This window comes from Ipomoea nil, unplaced genomic scaffold (assembly GCF_001879475.1).
Source record: "Ipomoea nil cultivar Tokyo-kokei standard unplaced genomic scaffold, Asagao_1.1 scaffold1576, whole genome shotgun sequence".
Lineage (NCBI taxonomy): Eukaryota > Viridiplantae > Streptophyta > Magnoliopsida > Solanales > Convolvulaceae > Ipomoea > Ipomoea nil.
In genome coordinates, this window is record NW_017618004.1 from 3,598,862 (window position 1) to 3,625,160 (window position 26,299).

The following is a 26,299-nucleotide window of genomic DNA, read 5'->3' on the forward strand; positions in this document are numbered from 1 at the left end:
GAATACTATTCCTGGAAATAAACATATTTCATTGTTTGGTTTGTCTTTCCATGGCTGGGAATGAGCTATCCCCTTCGCAGAGAATATAGTCATTCCTAGGGGACTCCCTAGTATTAGCTATTCCCAAGTATTTGGGAATAGCTTTTGTACTCTAATACCAAAAATATCATATTATATATATATATATATATATATATATATATATATATATATATATATATATATATATATATATATATATATATATATATATATATATATATATATATATATATATATATATCATTGCTGCCGCCACCGCTGCCACTACCACCACCACCCCCGCCATCGCCACCGCTACCGCTACCACCATCGCCGCCACCACCACCACCACCACCAACACCAACACCACCATCACCACATATTTTTATAAAGGTATTTATGTCTTTTAAAACATATATCATTTCTATTCTTAAACCAACCAAACACTAATATAATTCCTAAAGTCTATTCCTTTCGCGAACCAAACAATAGAATACAATTCATATTCTATTTCTGGCCTATTCCATTCCTTATGAAATAGCATTCTTATTACTTCAAAATACATTCCGTAAACCAAACGTGGTGTAAATATTTTTTAATTTCATCTCGTAAGGTACTTTTGTTTAGGATGTGATCGATAATACTTCATGTCAGTTATACTAGATACTAAATTCACTTTGTGCGCGTCAAGTAAAATTTTCTTGCAAAATCTACGGTTGATTATTATGATGTTTAGCGTTGATTATAAATGAGTAAATGATGCTAGTATTGCTAGATAATTTATTTTTGATTTTATTTTAATACGAAATAATACAATGCTAGAAATTATGGAATTTTCGACCACTTGAAAGTGATCTTAAATCAAGTCGAAAGTAAAAAGTGGTCAGAAATAGCAACAAAGGTTTTTCCGAATATCAAAAGTGGTCGAAACAAACTTTCGACACTTAGGGGCGTTTGGTTCAGGTCATCTTAGATTACCTAGGTAATTTGAGTCTGGTAATGTTATATTACCTTGTTTGGTTCAAGTTATAAGATTACATGGTAATGTTATATTACCTGAAAGCGGATGTGGCAGTAATGTTTCAAGGTAATGTGATTACCCCCATTTTTTTTAGGTAATCTTAGATTACCTTGAATTATTCCAATTTTGCCCTTGTTAACTAATCCTTATATAATAATAATAATAATAATAATAATAATAATAATAATAATAATAATAATAATAATAATAATAATAATAATAATAATAATAATAATAATAATAATAATAATAATAATGAAATTAATATATGTTTATATAATCAAATATAACCTTGAACCAAACAAGGTAATATTATATTACACCTTCCAAACCAAACACACAAGGTAATCTTACATTTCCAACATCTCACATTACCTTCCTGGAGGTAATCCTATTACCTGGGGTAATCTAAGATTCCGTGAACCAAACGCCCCCTTAAGACCATTTTCATGTGGCCGAAAATGTCATAATTTCCAACAGTGATATTTCTAGCATAATTTAAATAATTAATGCTATTTTTAAATAATATCATTTCGAAAGACACCTCCATGTCAGTTTATATAATATGTAGTGTTCGTTATACTTGATGCTAAATTCACATACCGTTCATCAGTTCATGCGTATAAAAATATTTTCATGTGGCAACTTAGCATTGATTATTGAGATTTTAGCATCATATAGAGCAACCCCAATAATCATTTTTGTTGAGTTTATGGTAGAGTTTTTTGCTTAGTGGCAGAGATAGAAGGGAGGAGAGAGAGAGGATGGTGCTTGTGGAAGATGAGGTTTTTTCACAATATTTAAAAAAAAAACCTAGCTGGTGCGGTTCTCATGCACCAGCAAAGCAGCGCTCGTTCGGCGTGTAGGGGGCAGTAAAAAAGTAGCGACCACCCGGACTACTTTTGTTTTTAAAAAAAATAAAAAAAATTCTCACATTTTTCTTTTTTCCCCTTCACTCTCCTTCCCCTCTTTCGTTGTTGGATTTGAAAAATCTGGGTGAAATTTCATACTATTTGGCTTGCTTTTAGAGCAATCACAAAAATTGGGGTTTCGGGTGCCAACAACGGGAAAAGAGAGGGGCGAGGGAAAAAATAGAAAATAAAATTTTAAAAAATAGTGTGTCAACTTTTTCTTGGCACATAGAAGACACACGCCTGCTGGGTGCGTGCATGACTTGCAGCAATGTTTTTTTTTTTAAAAAAAAAAAATTTATTTCATTAGGACTAAAGCTGACAAAAAAATTATAAATTAAACTTAGAGCATCCACATTAGTTGGGAAGAATATGGGGATAATACAAGAGTGATTATGAGAGAGAATGTGAGGAAGGGAGAAACAAAATTAAAAAACAAACGAAAAAAAAAATAAAAAAAAAAAAGAACCTGTCAGGCGCGCTGTTCGGCGCGCCTGACGCGCCCGTGTGGGCGGGCTGCTGTGCGCGAAACGCGCACAACAGCCCCTTTTTTCTTTTCTTTCTCTTTCTTCTTTTTCTGCCATTCTCCCCAATTTTGCAGGATGAATATCTCTACAATTATCCCCACCCCACATTTGTTATTATCCCCATTGAGAAGAATTAATACTGAAATCTCCCCATAATATGCACAAGTGTGGATGCTCTTAGGACAACTCTGACCCATCAATGAGTTTTTCCTAGTTTTGAGGTAAAATATATGTGGATGAGGGAATTTTTTTAGAAGTTAACGGCAGAAATAGAAAATTGGATTTCAAAAAAAAAAAAAAAGAATAGTAAATTAATAGGATCAAAACGACGTTGTTTTGGACCAGTAAGCACAATGTATTGTGCACCCTGATCCACGATATAATTTGCCGTAAAATTAAGGGCAACTAATAATCTAACATCAAAATTCCAAAGGGAAATTAACATAGCAAAATTAAGGGCAACTCATCACGGCTCTCACGCCCTCACATCAAAATTAAACATGCAACAGAGCCAGTAACATCAAAATTCAAAAAGGGAAATTAAGAAAATTAGGGCATACAAAAAAATTAGAGAAATTAAGGAAATTAGGGCAAATAAAAAATTATAGAAATTAAGGCAAAACGATTTCAAATCTCAAAACTTAGGCAAACAATTGAACAAATTATTGAAATTAAGAAATTAAAATAGAGAATGAGACTACGAATTACGAACCTCAATCAATGAGGTGATGCCTGAGGGTGAAGATGGTGGGTCGGTGGCGAGGCAGAGGCGGGGGCCGCGTCGTCAACTGGTGTCTGGACGACTAGACAAGAAGTCCGACAGAGCGAGTCTGGTGGGCGATGGCGAGGGCGCGAGGATGCAGAGACGACCTTCTACGGTTTTGGACTTTGGAGAATAGATAAAAAAAAAAAAAAAAAAAATACATATCTATATATTTCAACCCCAACAACGTCGTTTTGGAGTTGACTAATTTTGGATAGTGGGATTTGGGGCAGCTATCCCCATGACAACTCTGCCAGTGTATACACATACACCAAGATCCACAGTACACTATCGTAAGCCCTGATCCATGGTATAATAATGGTTCTTTCCCTTATTTTCGTTCTTGTATACTCCGTATTATTTAGAATTAATACGGATTCCGTTTTAATTTATTTCATCGCCCATCTTCCCCTCCCTCCTTATGGCAAATTAAAAGAAAACATTCACACACATATTCAACTTGATTTCTACTCGATTATAATTGATAATAAATTTGGTTCCTACGTTTAGTAGAGTAGACTGCTTAAGATAGTCTTATGATATATGCTAATGTTTAGGTATTCGGAATTTCTGATCACCAAAACATTTTTATTGAGATTCCATCGATACATAGATTCAAGAGGGAATAATAATATTCTTGAGCATAGTTCAACTGGTGAATCAATCCAAAATACTTTAATTGTTTTGAATTGTTTTATTAGTAGTTGCAAGGTGTATGATTTGATTTAATTAAAACACGTCAAATTTTTAGGACACGAGCAGTAACAACCTTTTAGGTTGGGGTACAAATGTACAATTCTTTAGGAGGAGGGAATAATAATGAGCAAATACAAAAGTTTAAGTAGAAGTGCGCAGATAATAAAGTTAGGTTAGGTTAGGCCAGGTGCAGTAAGAAGGTAGCTAAAGATGGACTATAATTGTACTGTTTAATAGAAAAATATAATAATAAAATTATAAGGGAGCAGGGCACATGGTTAGGTTGTTGCAGACTATCTTTATGGTCTTATAAGAACACATGTTGTTTCGTTGGCTACTCACATTATTATTTAATTCAGGATGTCAAACATTGTACCCGGCCTCTTCAAGTACAAATTACTCATTAAAACCTCTAAACATATTTAAATATAACATAAGATGCAATTAAGTTCAAGGTTTCTTCTGAACCTAACAGAATATATTATGGGACCACGTTTTTCATAAATAATTAATTATATTGTTTTATCATTTTAAGAAAAAAGTTAATGATTGTAATTACCTAACAGTTGTGTATATAGATAGACATGAATGCAGGCCAGATCTGAAGATAAACAGTGAAAAAGAAAAGGCTTTCATTCTTGGTTGGGTGGCCAATTGGGCATGTTGCTCGTTCAAGGTTTGCAGGAAGGCAACAAAGGGAAAAGGACAATGGGTACATATTGCATGCAATTATTAGTTGAATTTGTAGTCAATTTTTAATTAATTGGTTGGATATTTGTGGTGGTGGGCCGGGTGAGGATTATTTAATCGCAAAACTGGACAAAAATTAGAGATATAATTTGTTAAATCACTCTCTCAATTTTAATACTTATCCATCTTATTTTAAATATTTCATTTGATTAATGCCTAAAACTAGTAATGAAATTTTTTATTGAATATTGATAGTTATTAGGTCATTGGATTCTTGTAGTAGGGATGACAATTTCAATCCGCTTTGTGGATATTTACATGAATTTATCTCGCATGGATCATGTGTTTTTTGGCTGTTAGGATTAAATGCATGCTTATCATTGTAATAAAAAATATAGTTCGAATGTGTAACTTTATTTATTTATACTGTTAAATTTTTTAGAGGCATGGTGTTGGACTTGGCCATTTAACCCTATAGGCTTCTACTCAATAATCTTTCTAACCACATGGTGTTGAACTTGCCAATTCACCAGCCCTTGCCCAGCAACGTTGGACACCCAGTGGGTACTTGCATCCTGGGGAGCGGGTGCGTACGTGTTGAAAAAATCCACCTAAGGAGATCGGGGTTGAAGTGCATGAAAAAGGTATAAAGGTTGGTCGGATGGTGGATGTAAACACTCCTAATCCACCCTAACCCATTGTTATCCCTACTTCAAACCAAACCCACACTCCAAGTTAAACCCTTACCTCCATTATTGCTTCTCTCCATCTCGTGTCATCACCACCATTAGTCGAAGACAACATCACTGCCCCCGCAAGTCCGCAACCATTTACATTAACGTTGTCCTATGGTTGCGATTGTTGTGGTTTGAGAATAATTAAATTTAAAAATTATTGTTAAAAAAGCAATGGGTTAGTTTCATTTATATATAAGTGGCATATTAGCCTCGTTGTGGTTAGGGTCACAAAGCCCCCATCCTGTACAATACTTACTCACAAATGTATTGAACCAAAATATGTTGCTAGCAACAAATTTTTTTGAAATTTACGGAATCACATTTAAAGATTTATGACCATATAAACATGAAAGATACATAATATATGCTATGACATTTTGATATATTATTTCTAACGGGAGAGGATAACCCAACACACAGTCAACCAACGCAAAGTACAGTTGTTATAAGATGACCATATCCATCTCTCATTGTAGATCTTGAATTCTTGATCCAAAATGACATTCAGATTATAGACGCTAACATATTATTTACCTTAATAAAGTATATACATTTTATAATTAACATATTATGTATTTGTAGTTATTATTTGTATTTAATAAATTATGTACTGATTGCAATTACAATTTGCATATTATTATATATGCATTTAATAAATTATCTACATACAATTATATATTATGTAACTTCAATTTATTTATAGGTATATAATTTGTTAATTAAAAATACATAATATATTAATTACATGTACATAATTTGAATGACCTTGACCCACAATGCAAGGTGGATCACGGGACGTATGTACAGACCCTTCAATGACGAACATCCGTAAACATATTCCATAAAAAAATTTGATTGATGCTAGAATGTGACGAAAAATGTAGCAATTTTCTATTTAATTTATTATGGGTTTAGTTCAATTATATAAATTCAAATTTTTATTAACATCGAAAACTTGCAGCCACTATTAATGGTGTGCACATGATAAATCTCAAAGGGTTTTTTTTTTTTTTTTTATTGAATGCTATTTCAAAGAACCAATAACGCCTCCACTGAGACTCAAACTCACAATCTTCCAAATGAAAGTCCAACCCGGATACCATTAGACCACATAGTCTTGGTAACCCAGGTTATCTATAATTGATGGAGTTAAATAAAAAGGCTAATAGACCACTCCACTTAGAGTGAAACTTGTGTAATAATTAAATTCATGAGGAAATTTCAATTTTGGTCATATGACTATAGGGGTCTTGTTAATTTCAGTCCTTGACTTTTACAAGTGTCAATTTAGTACCTTAACTATGCAATTTTTGTTAATTTTGATCACTCCGGCCAAATTTCGTCGGAAAATTTTATTTGTTAAAATAATGAGGGTATTTTGATCATTTCACGTGTCTTTTCTTCTTCCCACGCAAGTCCATCCCTTCCTCTTCCGTTTCTGGTGAATGCAATGAACTAAGATGATGGAGAAAGGAGGCTTGATGATATTAAAGATAGGGTTTAGAGGGATAAAGAATGCCGAAAATGAGAGAGAAAGAGATGGACTCGCTGGGGAAGAAGAAAAGAGGCGTGAAATGACCAAAATACCCTCATTATTTTAACTATTAAAATTTTTTCGGCGAAATTTGGCCGAAGTAACTAAAATTGACAAAAATTGCATAGTTAAGCGGTACTAAATTGACACTTTTGAAAGTCAGGGACTGAAATTAATAAGACTTCTATAGTCATATGACCAAAATTGAAATTTCCTCTTAAATTCATTCTTGAGGAAAACTTTATCCAATGGAAAATGTTTTCCATCCAACCAAATAACATAAAACACCATTTTCCTTTAACTTTTAAAAAAACATTTTGAAAATATTTTCCAGCGAACCAAACACCCCAATAGTGTAAGCTATGATTAAAGCAATACTGAGTTATTTTAATTTAAGTTGTTAAATTATGGGTGTAACTGTTTCATTTCCATTATTCCATATTCATAGCTTCATTGAACAGTGCTGGTTTTTAGCTTGTTCAAGTCATCAATTAAAAAAGATGGGCAATGCCCTGTATCGATTCATGGAATAAGTAAAATAAAGTTAAAAGTAGTGGTATTTCACTTTCGCCTTTTAGCTCTCACTTATTCTACACCTCTCTTTTTGGACTCAAGACTTGCTCGCAGGCCGATCTAGGCGGAAGACATTGTCAGGTGAGAAATTTGGTTGGGACGACACATCTATTAAAAGATAACGTAAAGTGTCCTAAAATGAGCTCAAACAGAATATAAATCTCGTGAAAAGGGACACCGGAAAGGATAAGATCCTCATCGTGCTTGGATCTTGTCACACCACGAGGCGCTGTCTACGAGTCAAGTTGATTGAGAATGCAGCCCCGAAACACATTACAGATGCACCTTCCACTCCCAGTCCCAGTAGCTAATAAAACTTAGAAAAAGCGATGATAGGTAGGCAGACAGCTAGGTAGTAGCAGTGAGGGGGGTGGGGACAACGCACAGCAAAGCAAAGCAAAGGGATTTGCAATTTGGAATAGGCATTGGCGTGTTGTCAGAGCTGAGGGAAAAGAAATTTGATAATAGTCAGCACTCAGCACGCACACAGGACAGGAGAAGTGAGAATTGATATGAGTGGTCATTTCTTCAAGGAACTCATTTTCCTAGCTAGCTAGCCTGCAAAATCTGCAGTCTCTCACCCACGAGTGCATCATAAAAGTAATAATATAAGTGATGTAACAAGAAGCAAGGTTGATACACTTGCTATCATAGACGACCTGTCAGTCACAGTCCAGTCCAGGCAAGCTAATTACTTTGAGGTTAGGTCATTCTCCCCCCCTGCACCCAAACACAACACTTCTCATTAAAGTTTCTGTTCCATTCAACGTACACAGTAAAGTACACCCACCCTAGCTAGCTTCTTCACTCCACACTCCACAAAGTAGCAGTTTATAATATTGAAGAAGCTAAGCTAATTAAGCAGCAGTGGATGCATGCAGTGTATGTTCTGTTCACTTACTTAGAGCATCCACATTGGTTGGGAAGAATGGGGAGATAATGTAAGAGTGATTAGGAAAGAGAGTGTGGGAGAGGAGAGAAAAAAAAAAAAAAAAAGAAAAAACAAAACAAAAAAAAAATTAAAAAAAAAAAGAAAGTAGTCAGACGCGTCGACGCGCCTGACGCGCCTCCGGGCGCGTGCAGTGCACGCGCCCGGCTTTTGCCCAAGGCTGTGCGCGAACGCGCACAGCCTTGCTTCTTCTTCTTTCTCTTTTTTTTTTTTTTTTTTTTTTTTTTTTTTTTTTTTTTTTTTTTTTTTTTTTTCTGACAATCTCCCTACATTTGCAGGGAGATTATTTTTCAATTATCTCATGTCCACACTAGCTATTATCTCATGAAGAGAAGATTTAATTCTGAATTCTCCCCACAATATCCACAAGTGTGGATGGCCTTAGCTTGCATGCAGTCTTCCGCAATTCACATTCATCCATGCCTTTGGCCTTTGGGAGAGGCAAGCTGATCCAGATTAGAATATATGGGCATAATTATGCAGGGTAGTGGAGGGGTGAGGACTCATCTGAGGATACACACATAAATAAATCTTTCAAGTGGGCTTAAATATTGAAATTCAGTTCTTAAGTGAACAAAATTTCATCCACATTCTTTAAACGGATATAAATATATAATAATTTAGCGTGTGTTTGGTTCAAACATTAGAATAGAATGTTAATGAGAATCAAATGTTTGGTAATGCTGATGTGTTGAAGTAGAATGTGTCACTTTGTTGGTACTCTACAAAAATTTTCCTCCAATCTTCCCCTCCTTATATGACTTCTTCAAAATGTTTTCGGGAAAAAATAAGTCATTTTTCACAAAATATTTTTATTTCCCGTGTTTGGTTGTATTCCAAAAAATTGTTTTGGTGTGTTTGGTTCATTTTCTGAAAATGAACATAATTCTTTTTAATTTTAAATATTTAAAATATACAATGATGGTGGTGGTGGTGGTGGTGGCGAAAGATTGATTACTCCACTGCAAACGGAAAATAACTTCTCCCAAAAAAGGAAGTCATTCTCGAAAAAATCACCTCTATTTTCCATTGACCACTCCCTTATTTCCATTGACTTTCATTTTTCCCTCTAGTCAAACACTAAAAATTTAGAAAATTAAATTTTCAAACGCACCCTAAAGTTTAATATACTACTTTTATTAAAATTTGATTTTTATAAATAATATAATTAGAATTTATGATTGAAATGATAAAATTTTTTTAATTACTCTAATCACATTGCTCAAACGATCAGGACTATGTGGTCTAATGATACCCGAATTAGACTTTCATTTGGAAGATTGGAAGATTGTGAGTTCAAGCTTCAGTGGAGGCGTTATTGGTTCTTTGTAATAGAGTCAGTAGCTTTCAAAAAAAAAAACATTGCTCAAACGACTTTTTAAAAATCACTCTTTTTTGGGAATAAAATCGCTTTTACTATTGTCCAAAATCACTTTAAAAAAGTAAGAAAAGTATTCATCATTCAAACCTATGAAGCAGGGATTGCACGTAATTTCAACAGCGGCTGACACCCTATCACTCTCTGATTCCATATGTTGTCTGCTCCATAGGGATTTGTGATATCCAAATCCCTTCACTCCTAAATCCATCTCGTGTGGCCAAAACCCCAACAGGCCAACACCAATAATAATAATAATAATAATAATAATAATAATAATAATAATAATAATGTTATTCTCAAATACTCCGTAATATTTCTTTTATAAAAAAAAAAAAAAAAATACTCCGTAATATGTAGTATGTACATGTACTTTTAATAAGTATGGTATGTTTTTACTTTCTAGATACCTTATTTTAATATATTCTAAATAAAAGAATGTTAAATAATCAAAACATTTTTATTGGTCAAAGAATGATTTACATTTTCTTAACATTATGAAGCTAGTGGACTAATCCGATAAAAATTAAAAAATTCTAAGGTTAAAGCTAAAATATTTTAACCAATAAGTCTAAAATCAATAAGTTCAATGGCCCAAATGAACTAGTCCAAAAATTAGTGAGATAGCCTAATATCACTACTTACGAGTATTCTTTTATTACATAAGTGATGTGGAATAAAATATACATGAAATTTATATACAATATTTTTATTAAATTTGTAAATAAAATTTTAACAATATATTAATAAATTTATCACAAAATAAAACATTTTTACGAAAATAAATAATAAAAATAAAAGAACTTACCTAAATATTATACTATAGAGTAAGTATACTAATTACTCCTCTTAAATCACATAATATTGGTTTAGATTCCTTTTTTCCCTAAATATATGTGTCATTTCATTGCTATGAAGAGGCACTGCTACGGATAAGAAGAGAATAGACTCTATCTCTGAGTTATGATTTTTTTCAAAAAAGTAAAAAATAAAAATATAAGTCAATGAGAGATCATCATCAATGAACATAAAGGCTCTATTGGTCATCTTCTAGGTTTCCAAATATCACATTAATGACTGGCCTTTTTTCCTTTCAGATCTGTTGAATCATCCTTAGTACAAACTATATTTTCCTTATTGAAAAGCAAAAACCAACAAGTACTAATTACTAAAGCGTATACAAGTGTCATTCAAACAAAATGGCAGTAAATACAACACTACAAGTAATATTCTCACCATCTTTCTTCCAACCATCACTCAGAAACAACCTTATAACTAAAACATTGTTAAGATTTGAAAATATATATATGCAATTATAGTCACAAACGTACACATAATGTGAATATGATCTACATTAAAAATTACTCCGTACTTTTTTTAAAGGGGTGGGGACCAACTGGATTTGTAGTAAAGAAGGGATTTATGCACATTCCTGCAAAGCTGAATCAATGAATGCCATCTAAAGAAAGCTACTTCACCTGAGCATATAAAGTTGTAAAAAAAAAAAATTGGTTTGCTCATTGGAATGAATTTTGATTGTGATTCGTAAGTAATGCCATCTTTCGGGCTTTTTTAGTATTACTATATCTCCGTTATAGCTCCAATTACTGTGATTGACCTTTCAAATATTCATCGTTTACGTACTGGCTGAACCACCATGTCGCTGCATTGCTGCAACCAGCTCGCCACACCTTGGGCACCGGAATGATGGAGCTGCAGAGCACCGAGTTTGAAGACAGTAGTAACAAAACCTGCCAATGATGAAATTCCATTAATTTACCGTTATATCTTCAAAAATGATAAATTGAAATGTGAATCTAGTAGTGAGACTAGTAACTTCTATGCGACTGCTGCCATGCTATGACGAATGTCAATGACAATAAACAATTTAGTTAAACAACCTAAAACACATTGAGATCCTTATTCCTTGCAAATAACAAGAAATGTTAGTTCTACATCCAAACTTTCTCTAAGAAATATATGACACATAATTCATTTTCTTAGAGACATCTCATCAGAGGTGGATTGAACTCAAATCAAAGAATTGCCCACTAATGTTTTCCATTCTAGCAAGGCTTTGCTTTAACCAATTACCAACGAGTGCACTGAAAAAGTATATCTTCACAATCCAAAATTGTTCGAAATTATAAACATAGTTAATACCCAATGCTATTGAGACAGTTACATAAAGATGCAAAGCTGACATGAAATAGTATAATTGTATACCTATGCTGACAAGGGATGGCTAAAAAAGGAAGCGTGGGAATCGCTTGACAGATGGGACACAAGGTTTCATCAGTTGCAGAATTTGAGGATTTGTCCTTTGAGAATGGACGAAGAATGTTTTTTATGGATGATGAGTTGAGCAGGGGAAGAAGCAGTAGCAGCATTTCCTGCATATAAAAAGTAGACTTCAGAATAGATGAAACCCCAGAGAAGAAAAATGCTTTAAGAAAGCCAGTTCCATCACAAACTACTATTAGATAAAAAGTAATTATTTTTACTCCCATGTAATGGAAAAATTTCCCATCAACAATTAGTCATTTGCTTCAGGGAGGACAAGGACATAAAATTTTACTTGTTCAGGCAAACTCCTAACAAAGCTGAGAGGAGAATTACCGAGAATTCATTCCACACCAACTGACGATTCATGTACTCAAAGCTTACAGCTCGATTCATGTTAGGGCTTCCATAAACAAGCCTTGCTCTCAAAGCTCTCTCAATAAGACTCCTATACCTGCACAAAGTTGATCATTTGAGCGAAAACCCATAATAGTTGCAAGCTGTGCAAATGCTACAGCCATGCTTCTAGTCCAATACAGAAGTAAATTATGCACAACAGATTAAAAATGAACATCTACACAAAAAGAAGTCAATTGTACTCAACAAATCACAAATGAACCCCTACTTTATAGGTGGAGGTTGCCCAATCAGTTTGTTTTAAGGCAACTTGATGCAACCAAAAGGAGTAAAAAGGCCAAAACATTGCATTTCAATAGTCTACCTTCCAGTGTAAAGGAATAGGAGGAGGTTGCTGAAAGATGCTGCCTTATAAATTCCTTCTACACGTTGTATTAACAGCCAAACCCAGCGTGCTAAAGATCTCTGCAGAAGGAACAGAAAGTAGAACACTTAGTAAGCATGCTCTAAATCAATTTTCTCAATTACATTGGTTTTGTCATTACTTTCAGACAATAAACTTGAATATAGCCATCAATTAGACCACTTCAGCAAGCGGACTGGACAGAAATCAAAGCATGGTCATATACAACATCAGCAAATTGAATAACCCAGAATCTGCTCCAGAGGACAAAGGCAAAAGGATTCTGAAAACTTTGCTGGTCCAAAACCACTTTTATGAAGATTCTTGTCCTTATGCTATGGTAGTTTAGTGCTCCATGTTAGGTTGTAGTGTTGTACCAAAGGGTTTTAATCCATTAACCTTATCTTTCATTTTTCAAACCCACACATGTAGAGCATGTTGATATTTTTGCCTTTTGCAATGCTGAACCCACTAAGACCAGGTTCTTTTTGAAATACACTAGTGTATCTTTAAAAACAGAAAACATTTAGCAAAAAAAGGAATGTAATACCTGCTCAGAGTCACCCCATCTCCGGAAAGCAGAAAAAGATTGTAATCTGGCCCAGAAATATTGACCACCAACAGTTGCAATACAGTACAAGATCTTCTGAGCAACAGTAAGCCCAGGTCCCTCTAATCCTGTTCGGACTAAATGGTGAAATAGGGGAGGGGTGAAGTTATTACCTTTCAGGACCGAAAAGGATACTAAACTGAGAATCAGGGATGGGACAATAATTAACTGGAATTAGGGTTAAAGCATGATAATAGAGTTTTATGGATTTGTTTATGAGAAGTCATGGAAATGGACAGCTTTATGCATCTCAAGTCACATATCTGCGCAACAGAAGATAAAGCCTTCATCTCCAACAGGGAAAGTAAGTTAAAATTTTCAGGAGAGGTTACCAGAATTATGCTTAACTGGAGGAGGTCAATGTTATCTATACACTAAAGGATCTTTACAGTACAAAGCAGGAATTCATTTGCAATTACAATAATTTATTTTACCTAAAGTCAAAATTGGCAGTTAGCTAAGCTATGTTTGGCCCACTCAAACAGGATCAAGCAGAGAAAGCTAGGAGGTTATTACCTTTTCCTCGCATCTCAATTGCACGTTCATCTCTATACCGCAAATTCATTAGAGCATTGCCTGGAGTTGGCTTATCAACCCAGATAGAAAACCGCCAAATGAGAAACTCGAGGAAAGCATCAAGTTCTGGCTCATATTGAAATAACATTCCTGGCTAATGTCAACGAAAGAACAAAAAAAAAGAGAAATTAATTAAATGCCTACCAAAGCTGTCTCACATTCCTTATTAGTTAATAGACATGATTATTCATCCAACCAAATAAGAGGAATCATATATACACTACCTTCATCAAAGAAAAGATCTTAACCAACTGTTCTTTTAACATAGCTGACATTTCAATGTCCAGTCTGCCTGCATCAATCTGATTTACTCTAGATATTGCAATTGGTATAGCTGACTGCCAAGTGTAAAAAATCAAAAAGAAATTATCACCAATAACTATAAACTGAAGCAATGCAGAGAAAAGACTCTAAACCACCACCAAAACCGTGCCCCTACAAACGAAAATATTTCTGAAAAGCTTCCTTACTTCGTAAATAAAAACATATAAATATAAAGTTCAAAATCACCAAGAATTACAAGAGATATAAGGTAATTCAGTAGGTTATCATGTTAATTCGGTTGGAGGATGAGGAGATTTCTCTGATATCATTTGACCGCATTGTGATTGGTGCAATTTAGGTATGGAAATTAGCAAGCAAAAGCACAATTTCTCCGTGACATTTTCCCTACCTTTTTGTTGCATTTAACCAAAGGAATAGTATACTCCGTATATGAGAACAAAACTTAGTTCATAATTACTTGCTTTTTCGGTAATAATCGGGGCGGGCAGAAACAACTATATCTTATTTTTCGCGTCTAATAATCTTAATTACTTGAATAGAGCAAAAAACAACAAAAGAAGTAATGGAAGAAACGGGCGAATAGCGGGAGAACCTGGTGAGATGCAGTGAGAGATTGCCAGCGAGGGATCAATTTCTGGTAGGTATTAATCCAAGCATCTTCCGGTGGCGGCGGATTGATAGAGGTGGCAGGGCTACCACTTGGGGAAGATGATGACGATGAAGCTAGGGTTTCTCTAACCATGTCTGGTGTGTCTTATTTTAGCATAGAATGGAAGAAAGAGAGCTGCAATAGCTTCATCTGCTACGGTGGAGAATCTGTTGATTCCCAGAGGTCACAGCACACAAGTTTTGTTGGTGTGGACTGCGTTCTTCTGTGGTCTTTTTCCATGAAATTTACTGTCGCCCAAACTTTTTGGTGTTTTTCACGATGCTTCGTAGTTCGTACTATTTCTTTTTTTTTTTTTTTCTTAAATTCACTGGGGATAAAAATCATTGAAGTTGTCGAACTTTTACTTGCGGCGTTACGGACGTCAGAAACAAAATCTAAATACTAAACGTCGACAGCAGGATTCGAACCTGCGCAGGCAAAGCCCAACAGATTTCGAGTCTGTCTCCTTAACCACTCGGACATATCGACGCTTACGGTGAAAGTCAATCATTATGTTATATATATTATACCGGAAGTTGTCAAACTTTCACTTAAGGAGTTACGGCCATCAAGAATAAAATATTAAACGTCGACAGCAGGATTCGAACCTGCGCAGGCAAAGCCCAACAGATTTCGAGTCTGTCTCCTTAACCACTCGGACATATCGACGCTTGTGTTAAAATCCAATCATTATAATATATATATATATATATCTATACTAAAAGAGATGCTTTTTTTTTTTTTTTTTTTTTTTTGAAAACAAAAGAGAGGAGTTTTAAGAATCTTTTACTAGGAATTATTTTAAGTATTAATCTTTGAGTATAGCGAATTTCATTTCAGTTTTAATTTTGAAATTTTTTATTTTATAATTTCTTCTAAATTTAATCGGATCATTAGGGTGGACTAGATTCTAATATTCTAGCTTACGAAGCACCACCAAAATTTTGGCATGTAGGCTGGGGCAAGCTGGCCCCCCTTGACACCCCTAAACTTTGGTGAGTTTTCGTAGGCTATCAAGAATCGAAGTAGTAAAATAATTATGGCAATGAAGTAGGGGATTTAGCAGGGGAGGGGTGGGCCGGGGGTGTTTGTGGTGTCTTTAGTAGACTTTGCCAAACTCATTGATCAAGCTCTAAGAGTCAAGGGATCGAAGCATTTGCACAAAATTTTCAAAATTCATTAACAAAATATATATATATATATATATATATATATATATATATATATATATATATATATATATATATATATATATATATATATACACACATACATACATATATGCAACTCTTTCAAACAAAAGGTCAGTCATCCTTTCCTCCTTCACTGTCTTAGTTAGCATCACATAACGTTTGATGTGATCTAACCCTACTCACTTAATTCACTCCTTTTGTAATTGAATATGAGAGCTAGGAGATCACTAGTTAGGAGTGGTGATGAGGTACTCATCTCCCATGATACTAAACTCATCAAGAATTTTAGAGATATATATCTTCGATTGTTTGTGATTGTGTGCATAATTCCTCTTGATTTGAGCTCGAAGGTCCCCTAGGTTCCTTGCTAAATGTGACTTATGGTTTTGTTGGGGACATAGTGTGAGTCCATTTTCCTTTGGTTTCATTGCATGATCTAGTCAACACAACTTTGTGTTGTGGCATTATATTGAGTAGAAAGTGGATAGCATGCATTTCGTCATGGATGGTACAAATGACGCCACTAATGAGCTTTAGTCAACCCTACGTGCTAATTGGTTAAACGCAGTTAGTTTGCTTAGACCACAATTTTATTGTCTTTATTTTTTTTGTTTTTAATCAAAGGTTGTTGGAGAACTTGTGATATTGCATGTACCGAAAGATCGAAAACCTCTTTTAGGTTGCTTAGATATAGTTAATGAGTTAATACCCAAAATCGTCCTCGACTATATTAGTTTTTCTCAATTTTGTCCTAAACGACTTTGGTGACCTAATATCGTCATAGACTTTTGTGTTTCGCTCAATTTAGTCCCAGACTGTTGTGTTTTTGCTCAATTTAGTCCCTCATTTGTTGTTCTGTCTATTTGGTGTTAAATAAATAGACAATTCAGTAATTTTAATATTGGCATCTCTTTACTCATAGACATGTGAACTGCGAAATCTTTTTTTTTTACGAATTACTCCCAGAATTACTCCTAAAACTGCGAATATAAAATTTGATTTGCAGGTCCGGGAGTAATTCGTACAAGAAAGAGGAATTTCGCACTTCACAAGTTGAAAGTAAAGAGAGATCAATATTGACATTACTGAATTGTCCCTTTATTTAACACCAATTTGACGGAATAACAAATGGAGGACTAAATTGAGCGAAACACAAAAGTCTGGGACGATATTAGGTCACCAAAGTCGTTTAGGATGAAATTGAGAAAAATCACTATAGTCGAGGACGATTTTGGGTATTAACTCTATAGTTAATAGTTGTCAATGATCTTATCGTCTAGTGGTAATGAAATGGCTCTCCCAAATGGAAGGTTGAGGTTCTTCTTGAACCTTTTCCTCTTCTTATTAGCTTAAGTTGAGCCGTGTTAGACCAACCATATCCCCAATATTCCACACTATCGATTTTAATTTGTTGAAATTATAATTTCTAACATCAATTTTGTTGAGTCTGTCTCATATATGGATTAGGAATAAGTGTTTGTCTAATACTAGGAGTAGGAGTGAAACGGGTAAACCTATTGTATAGGGATTGGATGTCTATAAATATATTGGTTGTATCCCTAAAGGGGTGTGTCACCACCATTACCATCACAAATAATAAAAGTATTGTTTCACTCCCGTGGATATAGGCACTTTGCCGAACCACGTAAATCTTGTCTTCTTTACCCTTTACTTTCAGCCATTATTATTGTTTCTTGTTCTTGTAATCTCAACAAATTTATACTCTCTTCTCAAGCATATTCCATCTCTCTTTTACTCCTCATTACACAAAGACTACAAATTAATAATTTTGATTATGTTATACAACTCAAGTTTTATTTTTGTGATTTTAGAATATATATATATATATATATATATATATATATATATATATATATATATATATATATATATATATATATATACACACACACACACACACACGATCAAATTAATTAAATGTTGGAAAAATCACTTCTGCACATTAATATATGATGGTCCATGACTTATGAATATTGTAGGCTAGGCTTTTGGGCACAACAATAATTATCAAGAGGCCGGACTTTATCAAAGTTGTGGGCAATTAGCCAATGATACAATTAATGTAACAATCACTACAAGCTAGATTGTGAAGACATATACACATGTTATCACTTTTGAATTGAAGTTGATATTATTACATATTTATACACTTGTTTAAAATTATGCTATTCATACATGCATTTTATAAACTTAAAATTCATACTTTAAAAACTTGAAGCTTATAATTTTAAATTTTTCATTAAAATTAAAATTAATTAATACAACTTATAAAATCATTTTTAGATTTCAAACTTCTTTAAAAATAATAATAACAAAAGTAATTTGACTTAGAGTAATAGCAGCTTTTCATTGGATGATTTATTAGTTTTAATTTTGATAATAATTAAGTTAGTGAAGTTGATCAACCAATTCATAATACTCTATGATTATAAGTCATGTCATGAATGATTTTAGGATTTCTTTTGAGTTAAAGCTGACTTTGGCTCAAATTATATAAAATAGTGAGTCAACACTATCCGTGCATGTACAATACTATAACCAATTAAATTTATGAGTTTAGGTCACATATTACCTTCTCTGGTACAAGTGAGAAGTTATGATTCATGAAGCGTTAGACACGCTCACGTAGAGCCACCCTCTTTGGAAATTCTAAGGACCATATTGAGTTAATGATAGATTAATGAGGTGGGCATGCAGTACAGTAATGGCTAAGTTCGAATTTGGACAGGGTAGCCCCATAACCTTTAGTAGCTACATACTAATTAAACGTGAAATTAAATAAACGGAGTATACAACGATCCATGTCTGACCTCATTTATTGATTTTCTTTTATACACAAATATTCGAGTGGGAGGAAAATCAAGAAATTAAAATAAGAACACCATTAATAATATCGACCACAATTTATATAGTAAAAATTAGCTCAAACATTACCGTGGTATTGGACTATTATATTGGTAATTCGTCTACCAACAATCCAATCCAATAGTGCACATAGGCCAAATCTATTTAAGGGTTTGTTTGAAAATCTAAAAAATGTTTTTTTTTTTTTCTGAAAATGATTTTAAGAATATGACTCATTTTTTAGAAATTATTTAAATTTTTTGGTGTTTGGTTGAAAGTCATAAAACTATTTTTATTTTGTTTTATTGGAAGTTAAAATTGCATTTTTTCTGTTTAGTTCTATTTAAAAAAAATTGGATATATTATTTGTCATAATAAAGTAGTATTAGTAGTTGTGGTAGTGGTAATGGTAATAATAATGCGAAAATTACCTTGAAGAGAGATAGGGAAAAGAGATAGACTGATCAGAAAAATAAATAATCTGAACAATATCTTCGGACTAAAAATGACAAAAAAATTTTTTTTTGCCAAATTGAACATTTTTCGTTAACCAAAATGAATATTTTTCTTTGACTTTATTTTCTTTGAATACCAAGACATGGAAAAACCTGAAAAATAAATAAATTTTTAAATTTCTAACTGAACATTAAAAGATTTAGTCCAATCAATAAGTTAGTCAAACCTATTAATTTTTTCTTTCTAATATTGGATTCTTAATATTGTGGAAAACCGGTTTGGTTGAGGGACTTGAACACAATCTTAAATTTCAACACAAATACACCTTTCATAATTAAATTTAATCAGTGGGCAAACACCAAATAATCTCTAAGAGTAAGTCAATTTTTTATTTTATTTTTTAACAAAGTTAAAACTTCTTGGGTTAAAAGTTAAAATCCACCAACAACTTAACATTAATGAAATCTCTATCATTATCGTTCACTTTACTGCGGCTAGTAAGACTCCATTTCGTTCCAAATTTTATTTATATGATCAACTTAACTGGCCAAATAAAGCTCAATAATTAATAGAGTAAGCATTTGTAAAGTGGGTGGAAAGTGGACATATGGAATATGGCATGCTTTCGCTTTTCTTCATCAAAATCTTTGTTCCCTGCAGTCTAATGCCAACTAATTCCAATAATTAATAGAGTATTTGTAAACTGGGTGGAAAGTGGACTATTTTATATATGGGCATTTAAACACACCATTATATCGTCTTCATTCCATTTCTTGAATTTCCAGATTTCCAGCTAGTTGAGAAGTAGTAGAAAGATGGCTACATTAAACTCATCATCACAACCTCCAAACTCTCCTTCTCCAACGCCATCTTTCACACTCAGAACCGCCGCCGCCGCCTCCCACCCATACGACGACACCTTTCTAAGGAGCATCTCCACCAAAGACGCCGCCGGTACCAATAATTTCTCCGGCGAGCTTACTCTCCCACCCCGCTCCCAAACATTCACCTCCCAGCCCTCCTCCCCCGCCCGCCTCTCCTTCGCTACCTCTCCGGCCAACAAGCTGCAGGATCTCTCCCTCAACACCACCTACAGATGCATCTCCTCCGTCCTCAAAAAGGACGGCCAGATCTTGTCCATCGCCGTCGCCAACGGCTTCGTCTACACCGGCTCCCAGACCAACGTCATCCGCGTCTGGAAGCTCCCGGAGTTCACCGAATGCGACCAACTCAAGACCAGGGCCACCATGGTCGTCGCCCTGCAGGTCTCCAACGACAAGGTTTTCGCCGCCTACTCCGACTGCAAGATTAGGGTTTGGCACCGGAGCTGGGAAGGCGTCATCAAGCACGTCCGGGTCGCTACCATCCCCAAGGCCGGAAGTTACGTCCGGAGCTACATCTCCGGCAAAGACAAGATGGTGAACACAATAATAAATTTTTTACTCTCTTAATTGGCATGCATTTATAGCTCTACCTTTATTGTGCATTTCCATTTTCAGCTGCCGTGAAGCTAACAATTTAAACTCCTAATAACTTCACTTAATTGCATGCACCTAATATTATTAATATTGTCTGATTCTATATTGGCCGTCCAGTATTGGATTATTATTACGTAGCTTTAAACGTGGAAACATGCACTTCCTTCTTCTCCTACCTCTTTTGTTTTTATCATTTTTTGGGCATTAAAATTGCTTTCAGATGAATAAATGCTGAAGCTATACATGCAGTTTTGCATTTAATGTATATTCAGAAATATAGATAAGAAAATTTATATTATACCGATCTATATAAATTAAGTTGAGTGTGGTATAGAAGCATGAAGTGGCTCTCCCAAATAGAAGGTCATGGTCGGGGATTTAAGCCCCTCTTTATGCATCGGTAGGACTGAGGCGGTATTGATTCTTTGTGCTTCAATAAGTAGAGAAAGTAGCTATAAACAGATACTTAGTATACTACATTGTAACAGAATAATAGTACCAAAAAAAAAAAGTTGAATTGGTTAATTAGGTATGATATTTACTATTTATGGACGGAAAGGAAAATTATATTATTATATTAATGGTTTGATTGATAAAATAAAATGAAAATGAGCAGATGAAGCATATGGGACCAATATCATCGGTGGCGATTAACGTATCGGACGACATTCTATACTCTGCTTCGCTAGATAAGACGGTGAAAGTGTGGCGGATTTCCGATGTGAAGTGTATAGAGACCATTCAGGCGCATAACGAGCCGGTGAACGCCGTGGTGGTGGCGGACGACGGGGTTCTCTACACGGCTTCGGACGACGCGACGGTGCGGGTGTGGCGGCGCAACTTCTGCAGCGGGGACAGGCCGCATTCCCTCACGGTGACGCTGCCGGCGAAGTACTCGCCGGTGAAGACGCTGGCGCTGTCGTCGGGGGAGGGGGCGGTGCTGTACGGCGGGTGCAGCGACGGGTACGTGCATTACTGGCTCAAAGGGTGGTTCTCCGGGCAGTTGCAGTACGGCGGGGCGCTGCCGGGGCACACGCACGCGGTGATGTGCATAACGAGCGTGGGGGATTACGTGGTGAGTGGGTCGGCGGACGCGACGAGCAGGGTGTGGGTGAGGGAGCAAGACGGGCAGCATTCTTGCTTGGCGGTGTTGCAGGGTCACAGGGGTCCTGTCAGGTGTATCGCGGCGTTTCCGGCGGGGGCGCGGGCCGCCGGCGAGGAGAGCGATCAGGATGGATACACGGTGTGTACGGGGAGTCTCGACGGGGTGCTCAAGATGTGGCGTGTAAAGTGCGTCAGCAACACCGCCAAAGTCTCGTCCCAGAATTGCGACTATTTTGATCTCACTTAGAACAAACCCCATCTACAGTAGTAGTCTGCAGCTTCTTAGAATATAGAAATTATGTAAACAGTAGACATCCTTATATAAGTCACTTTTTATTAATTTAACTATTACTCACCATCTCATTATTTTATTATTCTTTATTAAAGCATTAATTAAGCATGCATGATTAAGTCCATAAATTCACAAAACAATAGCATTTTTTTTATGGAAGAATGCTATTCGTTTGATTTTCAAAAAATAAAAACAAAAACGTGTGCAAAAGGCTGAACGTACGTACGTAACCTGAATGTATAGTAGCAGAAATGCCAGAATCAAGTCAGTCAACCGCTTCACTACCTTGTGTTCAAACGATCAAATTTGGAGCTGAGCGTAGATTTATTTATTACTCCTTGTGTCATATTTTATTTGTCTTACTTATGTTCGTTGGTCAAATTAACTCTTTCTTTTTTTATTTATTTTAATATATTTTTACTGATTTTTAAATTTAATTTTTATGTTTAATAATACTTTTAGTATAATTTTTAAATATATAAATTTTATATATTAATACTAAACTGAAAAATTAAATTAAAAATAATTTTAGTCAAACCTGGTTAATCAAATCAGACATTATTTTCCAGATGTCTGGTCTTTGGAGTGATATGATGGATGTACCTACCCATCTCAAAAGTATTAATAACTGAAGAGAACAGGAAAATTTCTTAAAATATGGGGCCCATGCATTCCCCTTGATGTAAAACATTATATTTTTGGGATTTAATGGCGCTAAGCTAGTTAGCTCCTCTTGTAGTTATCTCCATCGTGATTGGCCAACCAATTGCAAAAATAGCCTATCCACACATGTACCTAAGCTAGCTAGAAATGGAGACCCACAACGTCCGTTTCGGATAAAGAATGAAGTCTCAAGCCATTGCTTCACCAAACTCAGGTCAACTTTTATATTAGAAATTTTTGTTTTCAACTAACTTTTTTTTTTTGGTTTGGTGGAGAGGAGAACTCTTAGACTATCTCCCAAGAAGGTGGCACATCTCCATTTAGGCAAAAAATTAACACGATTGGTTTTCGTAGTCTTAATTTTCTTTTTGATATGATAAACAATGATAATAAACTCACAAATATATTAAGTCATTAGCATGTCTATCAATTTATTACTATAAGTCCATCAAATCATTTATGTATGTTTTGGTCCACCTCACAATTACTGAGACGATATATTGAAAAATTATCAATATAAATATTACTTAAAACTTTTCAATTAGATATTTTTAACAATATATATTTTATACATTTCTTATATATATATATATATATATATATATATATATATATATATATATAATAGAATAATATGTGTACGTAATTGATGATTGGTCAATTGATATCATTTTGATGAATATGCAATATTATTTTAATCTGCCTACACTCATCTTTAATCTACCTGAATTTGTGATAAACTTACAATATATTATTTTAATAGACATAGATCTATATTACAACATAAACGCAAGTCCATGATATAATTTACCTTGATTTACATGCCTGATTTCAAAAACATAAATAACTGAAGTCAATCGGAGAATATAGGGCTGATTTCCTTCATTTAAGACTTTTATGGGCTTTAGTGGAGGGGCTAGTTAGCCCACCTTGTTTCATCACGCAAATTATGCTGACTGAAAACGTGTTCACCATGCGCATGGTGAACACACAATCGTTATGCTGTGCATCCGTATGCACCATGCAGATGTCAAAATGATGTCGTTTTATTAAAAAATGCGCGTCTCCCTTTAAAAAAAAATTCAGGTTCGATTCCCAACAACAACATTATATTGTTCATTCATTCTGGAATTTTAGTTCATAGATTATGGAATTATAGTTCATTGATTATGGAATTATAGTTCATCGATTATGGAATTGTAGTTCATCGATTCTGAAATTTTAGTTTATAGATTATGGAATTTTAGTTCATTCATTCTGGAATTTTTAGTTCATAGATTAGATTATGGAAATATAGTTCATCGATTATGGAAATATAGTTCATCGATTATGGAATAATTTTAGTTCATATGTTGTTGCTGGGAATCGAACCTGATTTTTTTTTTTTTAAGGGAGACGCGCGTTTTATTAAAACGACGTCGTTTTTGCATCCGTATGCACCATGCATGGTGCATACGGATGCACAGCATAATTTGCCGTGAACACAAGGGTAGATCTATAATTTCTATGTTATAAATTCATAATTTTGTTTTTCATTTGCTGTTAACGACGTTTCTCTCTTCACAATCGCATTATTTTGTCTTCGCAATACAAATATTATGAATCTATAGTACAGAAATTATGAATCTACAATATAGAAATTATGAATCTACAGCTTAGAAATTATAGATCTATCCCGTGTTCACCATACGCATGGTGAACACGATTTCAGAGCATAACTATTGGTTTCATCAAGGCAAATTATATTGTGGACCGCAGTCCCCAATGCGTTATGCACTGCAGTTTCATTTCAACACAATTACAGTATCATTTTAATATAACTACAATTTTACTGAATGATATGCATTCAAATATGTAAAATTGTTATTTAGTTTCATTTTGTATACACTGTAATTTCATTTCAACACAACTACAATTTCTTCACTTCAATAAGCATATAGCCATATATATTATTCATAAAATTGACCTTAATTTATTGCAGATACAGTAACAAGTGTGGCTTAATTATTACACCTGCGTCATTTAAAGCCACGTAACTCCTTCATTTTATTCGTTATTGGTATAGGTGTCAAATAGTTCCATCTATCACTCGCAAATGTTTAATTAACTTTTTGTTTTAAAATAAGATCTAAATAGTCATATTTACTTTTAAAATTGTATTCATTTAACATTTTATGTAAGTTTTCAAAAAAAAAACATTTTCATTTTATGTAAGTTTCCATCAGAGCCTTCCATAATGTTGACATTGAATTTAAATAAAAATAATTTACAATCCTACTAAAACACAAAGAACCAATAACGCCCTCACTGAGGCCCTCAAACTCACAACTTTTAAAATAGAAGTCCAACCAAAATACCACTATACTACATAGTCTTAGTGCTCTTGACAATTGATATTTTCCTTCTTCTTCCATTTTCCCTTTCTCTTTCATGTTTGGCTTCTAAAAAATTGTGAAAAAAAACAAATTGATCTGGATGCTCTTCAAAATAGAATTTAACTACCAATGAAATGTGGTCACATCACGAGGGATGAATTGGAGGAAAAAATATTAGGGGTCTCTAGCATTAGAGTATCTACACCAAAACATTTTTTGTGGTTTTTGAAATAGTAAAAACCAAGTATGTAGTTTTTGCACAAATGGGAGATGATATTTTTTGGTGTATTTTTCTCCTGCAAATCCAAAATTTTTGCGGGGTTCACTGATTGAGAAATGAAAACAAAGCATAATGCTTTTCTTCGCGTGTTGTTGGAGACGCAGGCGCACAGCTGGATGCATGAACGAACTTTGTTCTTTTTTTTTTGTTTTTCCTTTTCTTCCTCTTTCCTCTACACCCTCTTCTCTCATAATTGACACATCAAAAATCGTGTAAAATGCATAGCTTATTAGGATGCTACTACTCAAAAAAAAAAAATTGTGTAGAATGGAATATTGTTAGGTCCTTGTGCATCGCATTATTTGACGATCAAATCAAGGGCACATAAGAATCGAAGCAGAATATCCAAAACGCCTTTAAACAAGAAAAAAGAAGAGAAAAAGGAAAGGAAAATGACATACATAATTATTGGAGTAAGCAAGCTTTTTAAAAACCGCATTATATGTTGGTTCTACATTATTTTGCTGGTATGTTTGGTTTCAAAATTCAAAGTGTCCTTTTCGCCTGACGAGTGGTGCTACATTCATTTCTTATATTTACCTCAACTCAAATATTCACATGCTAATGTAACATTCACCTTATTTTATATTTAGAGGGTGTTTGGTTCACACATTTAAATCAGAATCAGAA

At 34.4% G+C, this 26,299-nt stretch overlaps 2 protein-coding genes and 2 non-coding genes across 4 annotated transcripts; 1 reads left to right on the top strand and 3 right to left on the bottom strand.

Moving 5' to 3' along the window:
- Positions 1–11,083: 11,083 nt before the first annotated feature.
- Positions 11,084–15,254, bottom strand: LOC109190592 (peroxisome biogenesis protein 2). Its single transcript, XM_019341111.1, has 8 exons — positions 14,907–15,254; positions 14,254–14,367; positions 13,970–14,123; positions 13,394–13,530; positions 12,805–12,905; positions 12,420–12,537; positions 12,027–12,193; positions 11,084–11,551 (listed from the first exon to the last, which is right to left on the bottom strand). The coding sequence occupies exons 1-8, from the start codon at positions 15,054–15,056 to the stop codon at positions 11,437–11,439; spliced, it is 1,056 nt and encodes a 351-aa protein (XP_019196656.1). The 5' UTR covers positions 15,057–15,254; the 3' UTR covers positions 11,084–11,436.
- A 116-nt stretch (positions 15,255–15,370) lies between these two features.
- TRNAS-CGA lies at positions 15,371–15,452 on the bottom strand. The gene has a single exon. It is a non-coding gene; the product is annotated as a tRNA-Ser (tRNA).
- Positions 15,453–15,550: 98 nt separating this feature from the next.
- On the bottom strand, positions 15,551–15,632 carry TRNAS-CGA. Its single transcript has one exon. It is a non-coding gene; the product is annotated as a tRNA-Ser (tRNA).
- Positions 15,633–20,112: 4,480 nt separating this feature from the next.
- Positions 20,113–22,408, top strand: LOC109190591 (uncharacterized WD repeat-containing protein all2124-like). Its single transcript, XM_019341110.1, has 2 exons — positions 20,113–20,895; positions 21,572–22,408. The coding sequence occupies exons 1-2, from the start codon at positions 20,293–20,295 to the stop codon at positions 22,304–22,306; spliced, it is 1,338 nt and encodes a 445-aa protein (XP_019196655.1). The 5' UTR covers positions 20,113–20,292; the 3' UTR covers positions 22,307–22,408.
- The last annotated feature ends 3,891 nt before the right edge of the window (positions 22,409–26,299 follow it).